Below are 14920 nucleotides of genomic sequence, written 5' to 3'. Positions count from 1 at the left end.
GATCTGTGTTGTTTATGTGGGTGTTTGTTTGTAATCCATCTGTTTAGACTCATTCTGAATACACAAATACTGTTGTAAAGCACATTTTAAAAGCTTTTAACATGTATATTTAATTTATTGAATATTATATTCTATAAAAAAAATCTAGGGGATTGGCTATACCCATATAATAGTTTGTATTGTCTTAAATCTGAAATCATCACTCCCTTACTTAGCCACTTGTTATGGAAACAGGAGACACTATAACAACCATCAGATAGATAGATAGAGAGATAGATATGGATCATAGTTAAACACTACTATTTCTCCTTCGTTGTACATTCAATTGTACGACTTGTTCCATATCCCATTAACTTTTTTCAACTAACCGTACTGACATGTTCCTTCAATACTGTGCCTTTGTCTCACAGCTAACTGTGTCCAGCAGGTGGCGCTGCTGCTCCACCAATGAGCCGCAGCCTGGCTCAGATCACTGCTGCTGCTCAGGTTGGTGAGATCAATGTTCCCTCAATCCATCATACCAAAATAAAACGTCCTGGTACCGATGTGCGGTATGTGTGTTCAGCTGTTGTCAGGTTGTGTTGACAGCACGCTGAGCTCGTCATGCAAATAGACTCTGCACATTGTTCCACCTGCTAAACCATACACAATGCAATCTATTGATTTATCTTCCATGTGAGTGTGTGTTGCCCTTATGTGGTAACGTAAGAGCAGTGGTGGAAAGTAACCTACTGTATTTACTCAAGACTAAGGTTTTAATTTTCTACCTTGTACTTTTACTAAACTTTAATCCATATGCAAATATTGTCCTTTTTTAATCCACCACATTTCTCTCAAAAAGCGGGACTGGTCTTTTTGTCTGTGTGTTGCGATAGTATTACAAATTATTTACAAACTCATCATTTATGATGTATTAAGCTACCTTGCAGACTATAAAATAGTCCCTACTATACATACCCTTAGCAGCTGCAACATTAGGGAGACTTACACTTGTAAAGCATCAATAATTATAATGAATGATGTTAATATATATTACAAGTATGAAATGGGAAATTCTGCATTATGAGTACTTTTACTTTGTACTTTTGTTTTTTATGCTAAAAAAAAGTAACCTGTGAAATAGGATTTCTACTCGGAGGTATTCATTATTTTACTCAAGGTAAAGATCTGATTATAGTTTTGCACCTCTGGTTAGGATTGATCAGGGTAACTCAAGTATAAGCAAATCAACCAATGTGAATAATTAAATGCAATGCTGTTTGTGAGATCCAAACAGTTCAGGCAGCAGAGGCAAAGCCATGCTGTAAAATACTGCTCAAAAATATCTTAAGAGTTAAACACTCCCTTTAGATTTGTTCATGGGTTCCATCCAAAGCCCTAAGGTGACAGCATACGGTAAAAAAAAATAATGTAATATTAGCCTTATTGGTTAGATTATTTTCTCCACAACCCTTTTAGACAGCGTGATCTCTCTCTGTAAACCCTAACTAAAGTCTCCTCATTCTTAAAGTGACATCCCCCAACAGGACCAACAGGCTCCAGCGGAGGCAGCAGTTGTGCTCCGGCTGCAGCCCACCAGGTGCTGCTCGGCCCAGCGAGGGTCTCCAGTTCCAGCTCCATGTGCTCCCAGCTCCCCTCGCTTTCTCTGTATCTGCCCGAGCTATTTGAGGAACTACAGGAACTGTTGTTGGCTTGTCCCGTTAAAAAAAAAACTCACATTCAAAGCCTTATTTCTCCAAAGATAAGATACCCAAAATAATGCATTCAACTAGAAAAAGTATTCTAAAGTATAAGTCAATTTGGTGAAGCTCAACCGTGCCACAGCAGCATGGTTTGTTGAAGATCATGCAGAGGTTTACTGGTGCAGAGTCTTCAGTCCCACTGAAATCACTGACAATCTGAGACGCACAACTTTGTTAAATGCAAATGAACTGCACAGGCACAATGGTATATTTAGTTTTCCTTTAAAAAGAAAGAAATGTCCACCTCTTGTTGTTCCTGTCCACCATTAAGCAGAAGGCCTTCTACCACAAATGAACTCAAATGGATTTCTGTTTTTTAAATGTTCCAATTGTCTTGTTTACCTCATCAGGTGCCTGAGAAAGCAGCATTAGAAAGCAGTGCTCACTCAGCAATTACTGATTTGTGCAGCATATCACTGACATGATGAGGTTAAACAGGAAGAGGAATACGTCCTGAAACTGGATGGGATCAAATCACATAATTAGTACACATTTCAGCAAGTTTGTCTCAAACAACAACAGTGTGAATGTAAATGTGGACACCAGACTGAAAACAAACTTGATTAAACTATCCCTAGCACTTTTTTACCTGTCCATTAACAATATCTCCAGTACCAGTATCCTCAGACTGTCTTCACTGTAACACCTGAGATAGAAAACTAATCTCCAACCATCCTCCTCCTGTCTGTTCTCGACATTCATCACAGGAGCCTCTGTCGTTGAGCACGCTGACACACTTAAAAAGGTAGGACACTCGTGTGCAGCAAGTGTATTGGTCCCAGCGATTGAATGCCGAGGCTTGTGCTATTCTTACACTTGGTCTGTCACTCTGACCCTCTGTGCTCTCCTGAGGGAGACAGGGAGAGAGTGTGTCGACTGAAAGGAAAGTCTAACTGAGTAGGCATCAAGGTAGAGTCTGAGCATGCTACAAGAAAATCAAACTCAGTTTATCTCACCCTCTCAACTTTTCTCCCTTCTCGCCCCCCATTTCACTGGCTTAATACTACCATTATAAGTCATACATTTAAAAAAAAATACATCTAGGAAATACCACCAAAAATTCCTCTCCTTGTCCAAAGTCTCTCGTTCAGCTGGCAGGATTATCTTCTGACTAACTTAACTCATTTTTTCTGCCACCTGCTGCCTGCACATGCCCTTTCACCTCACTCTATCTCCTCCCCTTCCACTAGTAGACTTTCCTGGAGACTCCCAGGACTCTCCTCCCCCTCGGCCCCTCTGAACCCCCCCCCCCCACACACACACACACCTCCCCACCATGCCCGTCAGTCTCTCACTCCCTGACAACTGCCAACCCCTTTACATTTTAGGCGTTTCGCATGCCCCTGGATCCGAAATGGCTCACAACAAGTACATAAAAGTAGCTCTACCTTGCTCGGCAGCCCCTACACTCCCTAACCCCCTCCCACAACACACACATACGTAGGTACACACCCCTTCATGCACAGAAACAATATTCATGGTAAACTTGCAGGGCCAATTAAGGCAATTGTACATGACTGCCCACCATATATGCCCCAATAAAATAGGTAGAGGATGCATAAAGACTTTAATATGTTTGCCTATCATTATCTTCTATCTCTTTAAATCTCTGTTTACAAGTCAAACACTCTCAATTCATACTGGCGCTTTCTGTTGCTGCCATAGAGAGAATCCACTTCTTGGAAGGTCCCATGGTAATATTTGTAGAATAAAAATAAGTCATGTCAGTGTTTGTACCAATAATTATGACTGGAAGTTTTTCATTCATATTTTTGAATCGCTTAATTGTCTTTTTAGAACATGGAACATTAAATGACAAACATTGTTGAATAAAAGACTATAACAAATATCTCTTTTAATGAACATAAAGTTCCAAAGATGTTGATTTTATTTTATTTTCCATTTTATCTCACCTCATGGCAACATTATCTGCTTGTGGCAAGGAGTCCCCAGTTGTACCCATGTGTCATTATTATTATTATTATTATTATTATTATTATTATTATTATTATTATTATTATTATTATTATTAGAGTTGCCTCTCCTCTGTTTGTTTTATTTAATTTACCAAATCATGCCTTTTTTTCTTTAAATTCACTCCCCCATGTTCCCACCATTCCTCACTTTTCTTTTAGTTTATTAAAAGCTCTACTTCCTCTTCCCCTCCTTCTGGTGTGTAATGCCACAACACACACAATCATATATGTGCATGCATGTACTGTACACACACTCCATTCTTCACTCCTACATGTGCACCAAACATTCACACATGCGCACGTGAACTAGCTCCCTTCCTCCATGTAGAGTTATAATTAATCTAACTGCTCCTGTCACAGAGCAGAGTAGCCCCTGAAGATAACGTTTCAGCTGTTGGCTGTTTCCCTGCTAACCTCCTTATTTATTAAATAAGACTTAGGCCGATGTGGATATCAGACCATGTGCTCAACAGAATAACACCATTTGAATTCATTGTTAAAATTCTTCTTTTGGCCGTGCAAGTGTTAGATATTTAAGATAGGAATTCCAGCTTGCAATCTCTTGATATGGCAGAGCAAACTCTTCTTTGCACAATCATAAACATTATTATTCACTTTTGATCATAACATGTTATATCACAATAAAATAGAGACAACACTCACCATTTTTTAATAAAACAAATGTGTTTTGTTTATGGCTCCATAATTGTCTCAAAGCAATGCAACCTAGAGTTTATCAGGCTGCAGCATTTAATGCATGCACATTACAAATACAAATAATGTACTTAAAACATTACTACTCAAATGACATGATTGTAATGGTGAATCAGCTAATATTTGTTCTCATTATAGACCAATTGTTCACCCTCAGGTTTTGTTTTTCTTTAAGAAATTATGTATTATATTGTATTGATCACCATAATGTGAATTGAACTCATAATTGGCACTCCGATGCTGCGGCTCGGCTCCTGGTCGAGTTGTCAGTCAGGATCCGGGTCCTGGCTCTCTGGGGTCTAATTCTGTTCAGATGAGGGCAGCATTTTCCCATTTTAAGGCTGGATGAGGACTACTAGCAGCAAATCTATTACTCTGGTTGGTAGCAACTGGCGTCTCCCCGAGAAAACCCCCACTGAACCGGGCGCTCCTTTTACGGCCCTCGAGGTGGGACCGCGAGTCTCGATGGGAGGTCAAAGCGACAGTTCCATATATGGCGCGCGCTCTCTCCTTCTCGGGGGCGCGCAGCGTAATACCGGACCCACTCCTCAATCCTAATGGATGGAGGTCCCTCCTTTCCTCTTCGGGGCGCGCCCCCCCCCCTCCCCGCACGCCTCACCCTCGGCCTGTCAGTATCCTAATATGGCAGAGGGCCGGGATGGGGGCCAGTCCTAAGGTTTGTGAATGGTGGAGGTTGGGTATATAAGCTGGACAGCTAGAAGGAAATATTGTATCTGGTTCAGCAACAGTATTGGTTGGGTTATCCTTTCACTCGAGCCTCAGACACTCACCTAAGGTAAGACCCTGCTGGGACTCTTGAAGCCAAAGATTGGGACTCAAGAGTAGGACTTAATACTGGAGCATCTACTGGAGCAGGAGTTAGGACGCCCGGGACTAGATACTACTGCAGGAACATGGGCAACTCCACTGTAGGACAGACTTGATGCTGAAGGAGAAGGGAAACAAATAATTTTAAATAGTTGTAAGGCTGAAAACTTTCATAGAAAGACACTGCTGGATAGGAGAAGCTGTATTAGGTCTGGAAATTGATAGATTAATTGAAAAGATAAATAATTATTGATGTCAGCATCTTTATAAGTGTAACACAAAAATGTGCTGATGCAGCAAGACACAATGTGCCTTTATATTAATTAAATTAATAGAATATATTTTTACCTGGCACAGGTGATAATTAAACAGTGAGAATGTTTGTAAATTAATCTGAATTTCAGCACAAATGTGATTCTTTTTAGCTTACAGCAAATTTGGAATACAATAGATACAGAGGATAAATAGATGCGAAGTAGAGAGATACTTATCAAATTAAGATGCATGACTGAAGGAAAACAGCAGTGTAGTTCTGTATCACTTTAATGTGATTTTCTAGATTTATGTGGGCGTAAGCACCATGCGTAATGGCCTGGTGTCAGTGTGCCATTGACACATTTAGCGCAAAGCATGGGCCTAATCATGTTCATGCTAGTGTTTTTTCCAATTACTTTCCAGCAAAATATATTTCTCCAGTAAAAAAAATATAGCCTTTATAATTACATCTGGCCTAAACTTGCAGGAAACAAAAGAGTGAACCAAGGAGTTCGTTTTGGGGTTATTACTGTCACATAGTAAATATCGCCATGTGGATTTGATTGAGTGAGCTCAACTGTTTTTCCCCCTCTCCTCTTACAGCAGCCAACATGTGTGACGACGAAGAAACAACCGCCCTTGTGTGCGACAACGGCTCCGGCCTTGTGAAGGCTGGCTTCGCCGGAGATGATGCCCCCAGGGCCGTCTTCCCCTCCATCGTTGGCCGCCCCCGTCACCAGGTAAAGAGCCGGGGATATCCCAAACAATAATAGGAGAATAAGTAAAAATAATCCGTAGTAAAAAGTTAAAATAATTCGGTTAATACTAATATAATAAATAAAAACAAGTTAGCCTTTCTTTCAGGCACTATTTCGGCAAATAATTCCTACTGGATTTAATAACAACTATTTGCCAGAAATTATCATATTTCTGAGTTATAACTTAGAGCGTGGCATTATGTATCTTGAGTCATGTAAATGTGGCTCATACCACCAGCTGTACCACCAGCAATGTGGCCTTTGACACTTTGAGACTAAATTAGTCACAGAATAACTGACAGTCAAACTATTGCTCTGTGTCTGTCTCTCTGACCCACGCTGTTATTTGGCACATTTACGCAATGGCCAACGTGCCTTTTGCATCACACAGTAAATACTTTAATCTGGCCATAAGAAGGTCATGTCTCTGTTTGTATTATTTGAAGTAACCTTTCCATCATCTTGCCCTCTCCTCCCCCTTAGGGTGTCATGGTCGGTATGGGTCAGAAGGACTCCTACGTCGGCGACGAGGCACAGAGCAAGAGAGGTATCCTGACTCTGAAGTACCCCATCGAGCACGGTATCATCACTAACTGGGATGATATGGAGAAGATCTGGCATCACACCTTCTACAATGAGCTGAGAGTGGCACCCGAGGAGCACCCCACCCTGCTCACTGAAGCCCCCCTGAACCCCAAGGCTAACAGAGAGAAGATGACCCAGATCATGTTTGAGACCTTCAACGTCCCAGCCATGTATGTGGCCATCCAGGCTGTGCTGTCCCTGTACGCTTCCGGTCGTACCACCGGTGAGACTGACAACAACAAACAGCTGTTACTCAACTCCATAAACATACACAATACAAAACAAAATATAATGTAACTGATAAAATAATATTACAATTGCAACACATACAACTAACTGAGTTATTCCACACTGTGCCCATTTAGCGCACAACTATTACAGAGAGTCGGCCAGCGTTTCTGGGACTGTCCTTATGCCTTACGCCCTCTGTGTATGCTTGTAAATCGTCTTTACACATTATTTATAACCACACTTTTACGCACACATCACTGAACTGTTGGATGATTATTGTCACCCGAGTATTCAATACTTTACTAAAACACTCGCTTGCCTCTCTTTAGGTATTGTGCTGGATGCTGGTGATGGTGTCACCCACAACGTCCCAGTCTATGAGGGTTACGCCCTGCCCCACGCCATCATGCGTCTTGACCTGGCTGGTCGCGATCTTACCGACTACCTGATGAAGATCCTGACTGAGCGCGGATACTCTTTCGTGACCACCGGTGAGGAACTCAGCCAATAACAAAACACCTACAAGGAAGGAAAAAGGAAGAAATAAAAAGAAGCAAAACATTCCCATACAAGCTTATAGGCAAAGAGACAGAAAGTCGAATCTAGATTATCATGGTTTAATTTATATACTGTTTTGGAACAGTTTGCTATACATAACAACTTAACTTGACAGAAACTTGATCAGCAATTTAAACAAAGATTCACCCACAGTTTTGCAAAAAAGACAAAGATTAAAAACTTGTGTAGTTCAGATTGTGTGGACACCGATTGTGATACTGCCTGTATATCCGAATGTGCCGCTAAAATTGGCACACTACTTTGAATTCTAAATAAGTATTAATAGACAGAAAAAATAATATGTAGCTGTGATAGGGGAATTGTTCATTTTCAGCTTCAGAGTTTTCGGTAACTCTCGTAGTTCAGCTGCCCACTTCAGCCATTACGCACGCGGTGTCTGTGATCTCAGCTGTTTGTCACTCTGGACAAAAAACTCATCAACTTGTCTCCCTGCAGCTGAGCGTGAGATCGTGCGCGACATCAAGGAGAAGCTTTGCTATGTGGCTCTGGACTTCGAGAACGAGATGGCCACCGCTGCCTCCTCCTCCTCTCTGGAGAAGAGCTACGAGCTTCCCGACGGTCAGGTCATCACCATCGGAAACGAGCGTTTCCGTTGCCCTGAGACCCTCTTCCAGCCTTCCTTCATTGGTATGTTAGATAATCCTTATTTTACTCTTATTACGCACATCACTGGATATACTGTGCCATACTATATCCACCCCTCCTCCTAACACTTCTCGCTCTCACCTGACTAGGTATGGAGTCTGCTGGTATTCATGAGACTGCCTACAACAGCATCATGAAGTGCGACATTGACATCCGTAAGGATCTGTACGCCAACAATGTGCTTTCCGGTGGTACCACCATGTACCCTGGTATTGCTGACCGTATGCAGAAGGAAATCACTGCCCTGGCCCCCAGCACCATGAAGATCAAGGTAAATATTATAACAACAAAAACATTATAATGAATCCCTAAACTTAATACTTTTACGCATAAATTGACGGAAATCTATGAAACACTGGCACTTCACTGATGCACTTTCTCTCCCTCCCTCGTCTCTAGATCATTGCCCCTCCCGAGAGGAAGTACTCTGTCTGGATCGGTGGCTCCATCCTGGCTTCCCTGTCCACCTTCCAGCAGATGTGGATCTCCAAGCAGGAATACGACGAGGCAGGACCCAGCATTGTCCACAGGAAGTGCTTCTAAATCCTCAACCTTCGCAGCTTCTCCATCCTTTACATCCCAAGATATCTGGAGCAAAGGAGGATCAACCTCTGCGGCACTTCAACACTCTGCTGTCAATGGACTTGTTGTCTGCCATGTTGGCAATTATATGCATTGTTTTATTATTTTAAAATGTGCATATTTTGTAGCTGTTTGTTGTATGTGTTGCACGGAGAAAGGCTGGGAAATCCAACCCTGAACCATGCATCTACCCAAAGAAACCTTTAATAAAAAAATAAGAACAACATGTTGACCAACACATGTGAATGTAAGTGTATATACATATTAATAATTTATTAAAGTCCATTATTTGGTATTTTCGACCCTGGCCTTGTTTTTCTATAAGAGGGGAAATAGTGGGAGAAGCTCAAAAACAAAAACTTTGATGGAAACAAAAAAAAGGGAATAGGCTACTGGAAAATAGTGGGAGAAGCTGAAATACTGGACGATTTAAATCATAAAGGTACCATTTGGGGGGAATTAATGCCTTCATACTAATGGAAATCATTTAAAGATTCAATATCAAGAAATATCAGCAAGAATTGGGGGGATTGGGAGAGTTAACCAAAATCACCCAAATAATTATACCCGGGCTTTATTGACTCAATATAACGCTTATGACACCAACTACACCTTAAAGCAGCAGCTGATCCAGTTCGCTGATCAGCCACCAGGGGAAGTTCATAGAGGTCGACAGTGTGGCACAGCCCCCTGAATAATTGGAAGGGTGAGAGGGAGGGAGACAGGGTGTCTCTCTGTCTCTCATCAGACACTGCTGACAGGGGGCTGCTGGGTGACAGAGGTAGTGAAAGTCGATACCTGAAAGCTCCGACAGTCGGAGTTTGACTTGCCAGGAATGTGCCTTGGCAGCAGCAGCTCCACTTTAGAACAGGCGGATCAGTGGGACATCCGACACCCGGCTCAGAGTCCCGTTGAGCTGCCTGCCCTGCACGACCATAGGCCTAGCCCCCAGACCATCTTTAGACAAAACTGGACCCTGTGCAGCCCTACCTTATATGCATAGAAGTTCATCAGGTTATCTGGGTGGGTGTGGACTTTAAGCACAATGGAGTGCTGGACGCGTCTCAGACACCAGCCCAGCCTATTATAAGACACCCTTCACGCTTCTTCCTTGACAGCATTTTAGAAGCCATTTGTGTAAAGTAAATTGAACAAGTTACTCAATAATGCTCTTTATCAGAATCAGAATTCGGTTACTGTCAAGTGGTTGGCACTTTCAAGGAATGTTGCTTTGGTGTATATGCAAATTGAAAAGTGAAACAAAAATAGAAAAAATAAACAATAGGTAGGCTACAAACATCAACAAACAGGTAGGCCTACCCTAGAGTAGACAATAAAACACTATAACATGTATTAAATCAGTGCAGGTTTAAATATAATGTTGCCCTTTAAACCTCTTCTCTAATCTGATAGAAATCATCACCAAACCAAATCGCTGAAAACCTCCCTCACCGACCTCATTCCTGTCACCCCGGCCCGAGCCACCTGTTGCGCGTGTGTTTGGCTTTTTAAAAACGTCCTCAAGCGGGCGGAGCTTAGAGACAGCCTGTTATTGGGTTATTACAGCAGCACAGTGGACGCCATCTGTTCTGCTTTGCTTCCGTGAAATCCGACCTCAGTGTGAGTATATTTACTGTACACATTTAGACTATTACAGCCCTGCATTTCTGCTGTCAAGCCAGGCACTGTTATAGATGAGCGAGTCGATGAGTTGTCAATGAGATTTGACGTTTTGGGCTATTATGTGCTAGCGCTGACAGGCGATTATCCTTGCTCCATACTCACATATGATTAACAAACGTCTTTAAATAACAAGCATACATGTGTCTTGACTCTTCAGCAGCTATTATAGAACAACAAGCAATTCATTAATCATCTGTACGCTGTTACGGTGTTGATATGAAAGGCTACACTCAAAGATGATGGTCATTTTATACAAGTATATTTTAAAACCTCCGGAAACAAAATAAAACGTTTTCAAGCTATTGGGAAATAACGTGTTAGTGTTTGTATCTCAGTAAAGCCGGGGTTGTTTTCATGCAGTGATTATGAATGAACATTTAATTGGGATATTGTTTAGATCGCAGCAGCCAATCAGAAGACAAGTCGCTATCTACGTCATCGCGTTGAAGACGTTTCAACTGTTAAAGTTACTGACGATAAAATTCGAAATGCAGCCAATTTTAACGGTTAAACTTCAATATAGCATGCGAAAGACATTATATAACTTGTAATCTAATGAAAATTGCACTTTTATTCACCCCAGCTTCTAAAAGAGGCAAATTAGGCCCGGGTAGAGGAGGAAGTAGGCGGGTTCAAGCCTCCATCTGCTCTGCCATTGGTGCATACAGTGTCCGCATTATGGTTTAAATGTCTGGCGGTGATACTAACTGCGTATGAAAACAACGCAGCCAATTTTTACAAGGGCTTTGTTTACGATTCAAACACATTTTTTAATGTGTTACATATCTCAAAAACGTTTTATGGGTGTTTCACGATGCTAGCTTTTCATATTTTTCCTTTCGTTGTGTAGCTTTGTCGTATTTGAGTTCAAGATGGTGACCAAGAGGATGCGCTCGGAGTACATGAAGAAATTCAAAGACCCCAAATGGGAGAGCTACAGCAGGTGTTATGAAGAGATGCTGCAATACAGGTTGACCCGCAGGCTGCTGGAGCAAACTCACAAGCCCTGGTTCTGGAGCGGAGGCCCCGACAGTGACTCAGACTCCGGGGCAAGAAGTCCTGCTCCTCCCGGGAAGAACCAGGTCGGAGACGCTCCGGAGTGTGACGGGGCAAGGGTGGACAGACAGCCCGGGCAGCAGAGCAGAGTCCCGGGGACTGTGCCCAGGCTGCCCCTTCAAGAGGAGGATGAGTCTGCAGCACAACAAGGTAAACATCTGCTAAATGATCAGGGTATGGTCAGACTCAGATACTCAAATTCATATTAATAACATATTTTTTTAACAATGTAATACATTAGTGTGGGTGTCTCACTAAACATTTTTTATGCAAAACCAAATGCATTTTGCAGATTCAGCAGTAAACATCAGACGTACTGCCTGCCCTGAGAGGTGTAACTCACTCTGATAACCTTTTTTCTATATTCCTATAACTTAAAATGTGCCATATTTTAAAGGAAAAAAATATTATCAGGTAATTCTTGACAGTTTGCCTATAGTAGTTTGAATTCATTCAAATGTTTTGTATTTGTTTTGTACATTTGTACATTACACTGTAGTTATGTCGTGTAATCTGATTACATGTAATTCGATGAAACCAAAACATGCATATGTTTTAATGACTGTACTATAAAATGGATTGTGCATGTTACACAACTGTACTGGTGTTATTCTCTCCTCTCAGACTCACAGCCTGAAGGTGTCAGAGAGACAGGAGCATCAGAGGAGGAGAGAGAGCAGCAGACTCACAGGGAACAAAACGGAGGTAACTCAAAACAGAAAACCACTATCCATAGTCAGTGTGCATTCTTCAGTGCCTTGCACAAGTCCTCTGATGGATTCATAAGTGTTTAAAGCAACGTTATCTCTGCATTGCATATTTTCTTGCTGATGATCTTCCCCCAAGGAATTTAATATATGAACATTTGAATTCAGTATTATCAGAGATCTTTCCGTTGCTTTATCTTGTTTTTTTCTTTTTTGTTTGAAACAGGGGTCACTGGAGGAGCTCGACAACAGCAGAGTAAACCCATCAAATCCTCAAAGCAACCATGGCGCTCCCATCGGGTCAGACCAGCACCAACCAAGCTGCCCAATGACGACAGTAAGGAGAGCAGACATCCCTTCGCTCTGTACGCTTCAGGGGAGAAGGATGCAGACATGGCAAACAGAAAAACACACAATGTTGGCCCTGCAGCTTCGACTACTGAGGTAATGTTTCTGACTGTCCTTCTGGGGTTTTACAAGTAAACAAGTAATATTGCAGGAACTGACAATTATGATGTTTTTATGTAGATCCATGAGTCGGCTCTGCGGGCCAAGACCAGGCGGAAGGTGGAGCGTCAGGTCCAGGCTCAGGGAACCGAGCGCCGGAGAGCCCAGTCTGCCAATGTGGACAAGACCGTGAAGTCGGTTCAACCGGAATTCAACCCCTGGCTCACAGAGTACATGCGCTGCTTCTCTGCTCGCTCCCGATAAGACACACACACACACGCACACACACACATTCTCAGCAGAAATACTGACGTCAGGGTGGTTCTAGACAGACATACATAAATCAAGCCATTATTGCCTACCACCCCTGAAGTATAAACGCCCATGGATGTAGATTAAAGCGCATCACATTCTGGATGTAACTTCACTGTGTGGCTTATCACCCCAGATGTGTACAATCAAGTTTTTTGTATAATAGTCAGTTTTAATCTATACGACAAGAACCATTCAAAGGGTATGAGAGACTTTTAACTATTAGTTTGAGTCATGGTATTACCATGTACAGATGTTTTGATTAGAAAGTCTTACATGCATTTGACATACTTTGGTGCACTCCCTTTAAACACAGGCTATATAAAATGTGATTGTTGTACAGGGATATCAAACTACAGTGTTGTCACACAGGAGTAATGCAGGCGTGTGACAGCATGTATGCTAAGATTCAGCCACATTTTTCTGAGAACGTGAGACCTCAAACATAAAGACAAAACCAAACACAAAGTCACAATGTTTGTATTCCAAAAAGTGTACTAAGCACAGCAAGATGGCTTAATAACTGGAAGTGTTCTCAAATGTATGCAGATTTGTGGATAGGCATTTTGTATTTGTATTGAATCACACAAATATGTCCATTCAGGAGTTTTAGCAGATAGATCCCCTAGCGGTGTGAAATTGTTCTTGTAGATTTAATATTTGTTGTTACACTTCATGGATTGATCCTCCCTGACTTGGTTTAGATAAAGAGTAAATCACACTGTGCTCAAAGTTTTACGATGTGGCACATTTTCTCACGAGCTTTTTAAATATCACGATGTTGTTGACTAACAATATGTTGACAACAGCATGTGCATTTTTTTGTTGTTGAATTGATGTTAGTGTACAGTAGTGAATCTACATGGTGCTGTTGCAGCGAAGAAATAGATGTGTGACACTTAAAGCCATTGGAGGACTGATCAGTGTGTTTCTATGTGGTGCAATGTAATATAAAAACACACGCAGCTAATGTAGGTCATTTGAAAACATAACAATCGATTTTTGAGACCAAATGTATTTTATTATTACTGTAACAGATTATTCTTTAAGACCAAAAGTTGAACGGTAACAACAATGGACATTTAGCTGATGCACTTTGATGATTAGCCACCTTTCTGATGTTTGTACAGAATATCTTGCTACCTATTTAGGTTTCCTTGTAACTTGCTTGTTCTTTAATTCAGTGTAAATATGTTTGTATGTTTGTTAACATGAGCAAAACGTTATTTTTACTTGTACAAAAGTCATTTTGTGTAATTGATCCGATCCATTCAACAAAAATCTGTGCCATAAAATCTTGAGAAAAGTATTTTCTCCTTTGAACAAATATAGTTTCAAATTTGAACCATTTACACATTTATCTTAATGTTTTGTTGTTGAAACTCTGAGTTCAGTATTACTTTATTTACTTTTGTAATGATGTAGATGTTCAGTCTTTTAAGGTTTAACTGCAATGTAGTTCAGAGAAAAGATGTGAAGATGTGACATTTTGTGCAATACTATGTTAAAACCAGTTGTCTTTTACATGTGGTGAACTTTGACTGTCACAAAAAGTGGAACTGGAACAAGATAGTTAGTTACTGATTTTCTCTCCAATAGTTAGTTACGGTAACTTTATAAGAAAGATCTTCTTAATACTTACTTAATAATTTACTGATGGCAGTATGTAAAAGTTCCAAAATAGTGTAAAAACGTAATGATTCCGAGATTTAAGGCTTTTAAAATACTGTGTATATGCTGTATTTGTTTTACAGGTAGACAATTATGTGGTGCAAAGCTTTAATAAATCACTTTTCCATACGAGTGTTCAGTGTTGTCTC

The 14920-nt window shown here is 41.1% G+C and overlaps 2 protein-coding genes across 2 annotated transcripts; both read left to right on the top strand.

Annotated features, from left to right (window-relative positions):
* The first annotated feature begins 5069 nt into the window (after positions 1–5069).
* acta1b (actin alpha 1, skeletal muscle b) lies at positions 5070–9190 on the top strand. Its single transcript, XM_079666902.1, has 7 exons — positions 5070–5228; positions 6119–6255; positions 6757–7081; positions 7419–7580; positions 8104–8295; positions 8403–8584; positions 8713–9190. The coding sequence occupies exons 2-7, from the start codon at positions 6127–6129 to the stop codon at positions 8854–8856; spliced, it is 1134 nt and encodes a 377-aa protein (XP_079523028.1). The 5' UTR covers positions 5070–5228; positions 6119–6126; the 3' UTR covers positions 8857–9190.
* A 152-nt stretch (positions 9191–9342) lies between these two features.
* Positions 9343–14903, top strand: ccsapb (centriole, cilia and spindle-associated protein b). Its single transcript, XM_079666903.1, has 5 exons — positions 9343–10515; positions 11429–11784; positions 12259–12339; positions 12568–12785; positions 12870–14903. Exons 2-5 carry the CDS (start codon positions 11451–11453, stop codon positions 13050–13052), a joined length of 816 nt encoding a protein of 271 aa, XP_079523029.1. The 5' UTR covers positions 9343–10515; positions 11429–11450; the 3' UTR covers positions 13053–14903.
* The last annotated feature ends 17 nt before the right edge of the window (positions 14904–14920 follow it).

The sequence above is a fragment of the Notothenia rossii genome (assembly GCF_949606895.1).
Source record: "Notothenia rossii genome assembly, chromosome: 2".
NCBI classification, from domain to species: domain Eukaryota; kingdom Metazoa; phylum Chordata; class Actinopteri; order Perciformes; family Nototheniidae; genus Notothenia; species Notothenia rossii.
This window is presented reverse-complemented; position numbering and strand designations above follow the sequence as displayed.

Coding starts and splice junctions, on each gene's coding strand:
- acta1b (XM_079666902.1), top strand. CDS start 6,127: ATGTGTGACGACGAAGAAACAACCGCCCTTGTGTGCGACAACGGCTCC. Junction 7,581..8,103: donor ATACTCTTTCGTGACCACCG/GTGAGGAACTCA, acceptor GTCTCCCTGCAG/CTGAGCGTGAGATCGTGCGC. Junction 8,296..8,402: donor CTTCCAGCCTTCCTTCATTG/GTATGTTAGATA, acceptor TCACCTGACTAG/GTATGGAGTCTGCTGGTATT.
- ccsapb (XM_079666903.1), top strand. CDS start 11,451: ATGGTGACCAAGAGGATGCGCTCGGAGTACATGAAGAAATTCAAAGAC. Junction 12,340..12,567: donor TCACAGGGAACAAAACGGAG/GTAACTCAAAAC, acceptor TGTTTGAAACAG/GGGTCACTGGAGGAGCTCGA. Junction 12,786..12,869: donor CTGCAGCTTCGACTACTGAG/GTAATGTTTCTG, acceptor GTTTTTATGTAG/ATCCATGAGTCGGCTCTGCG.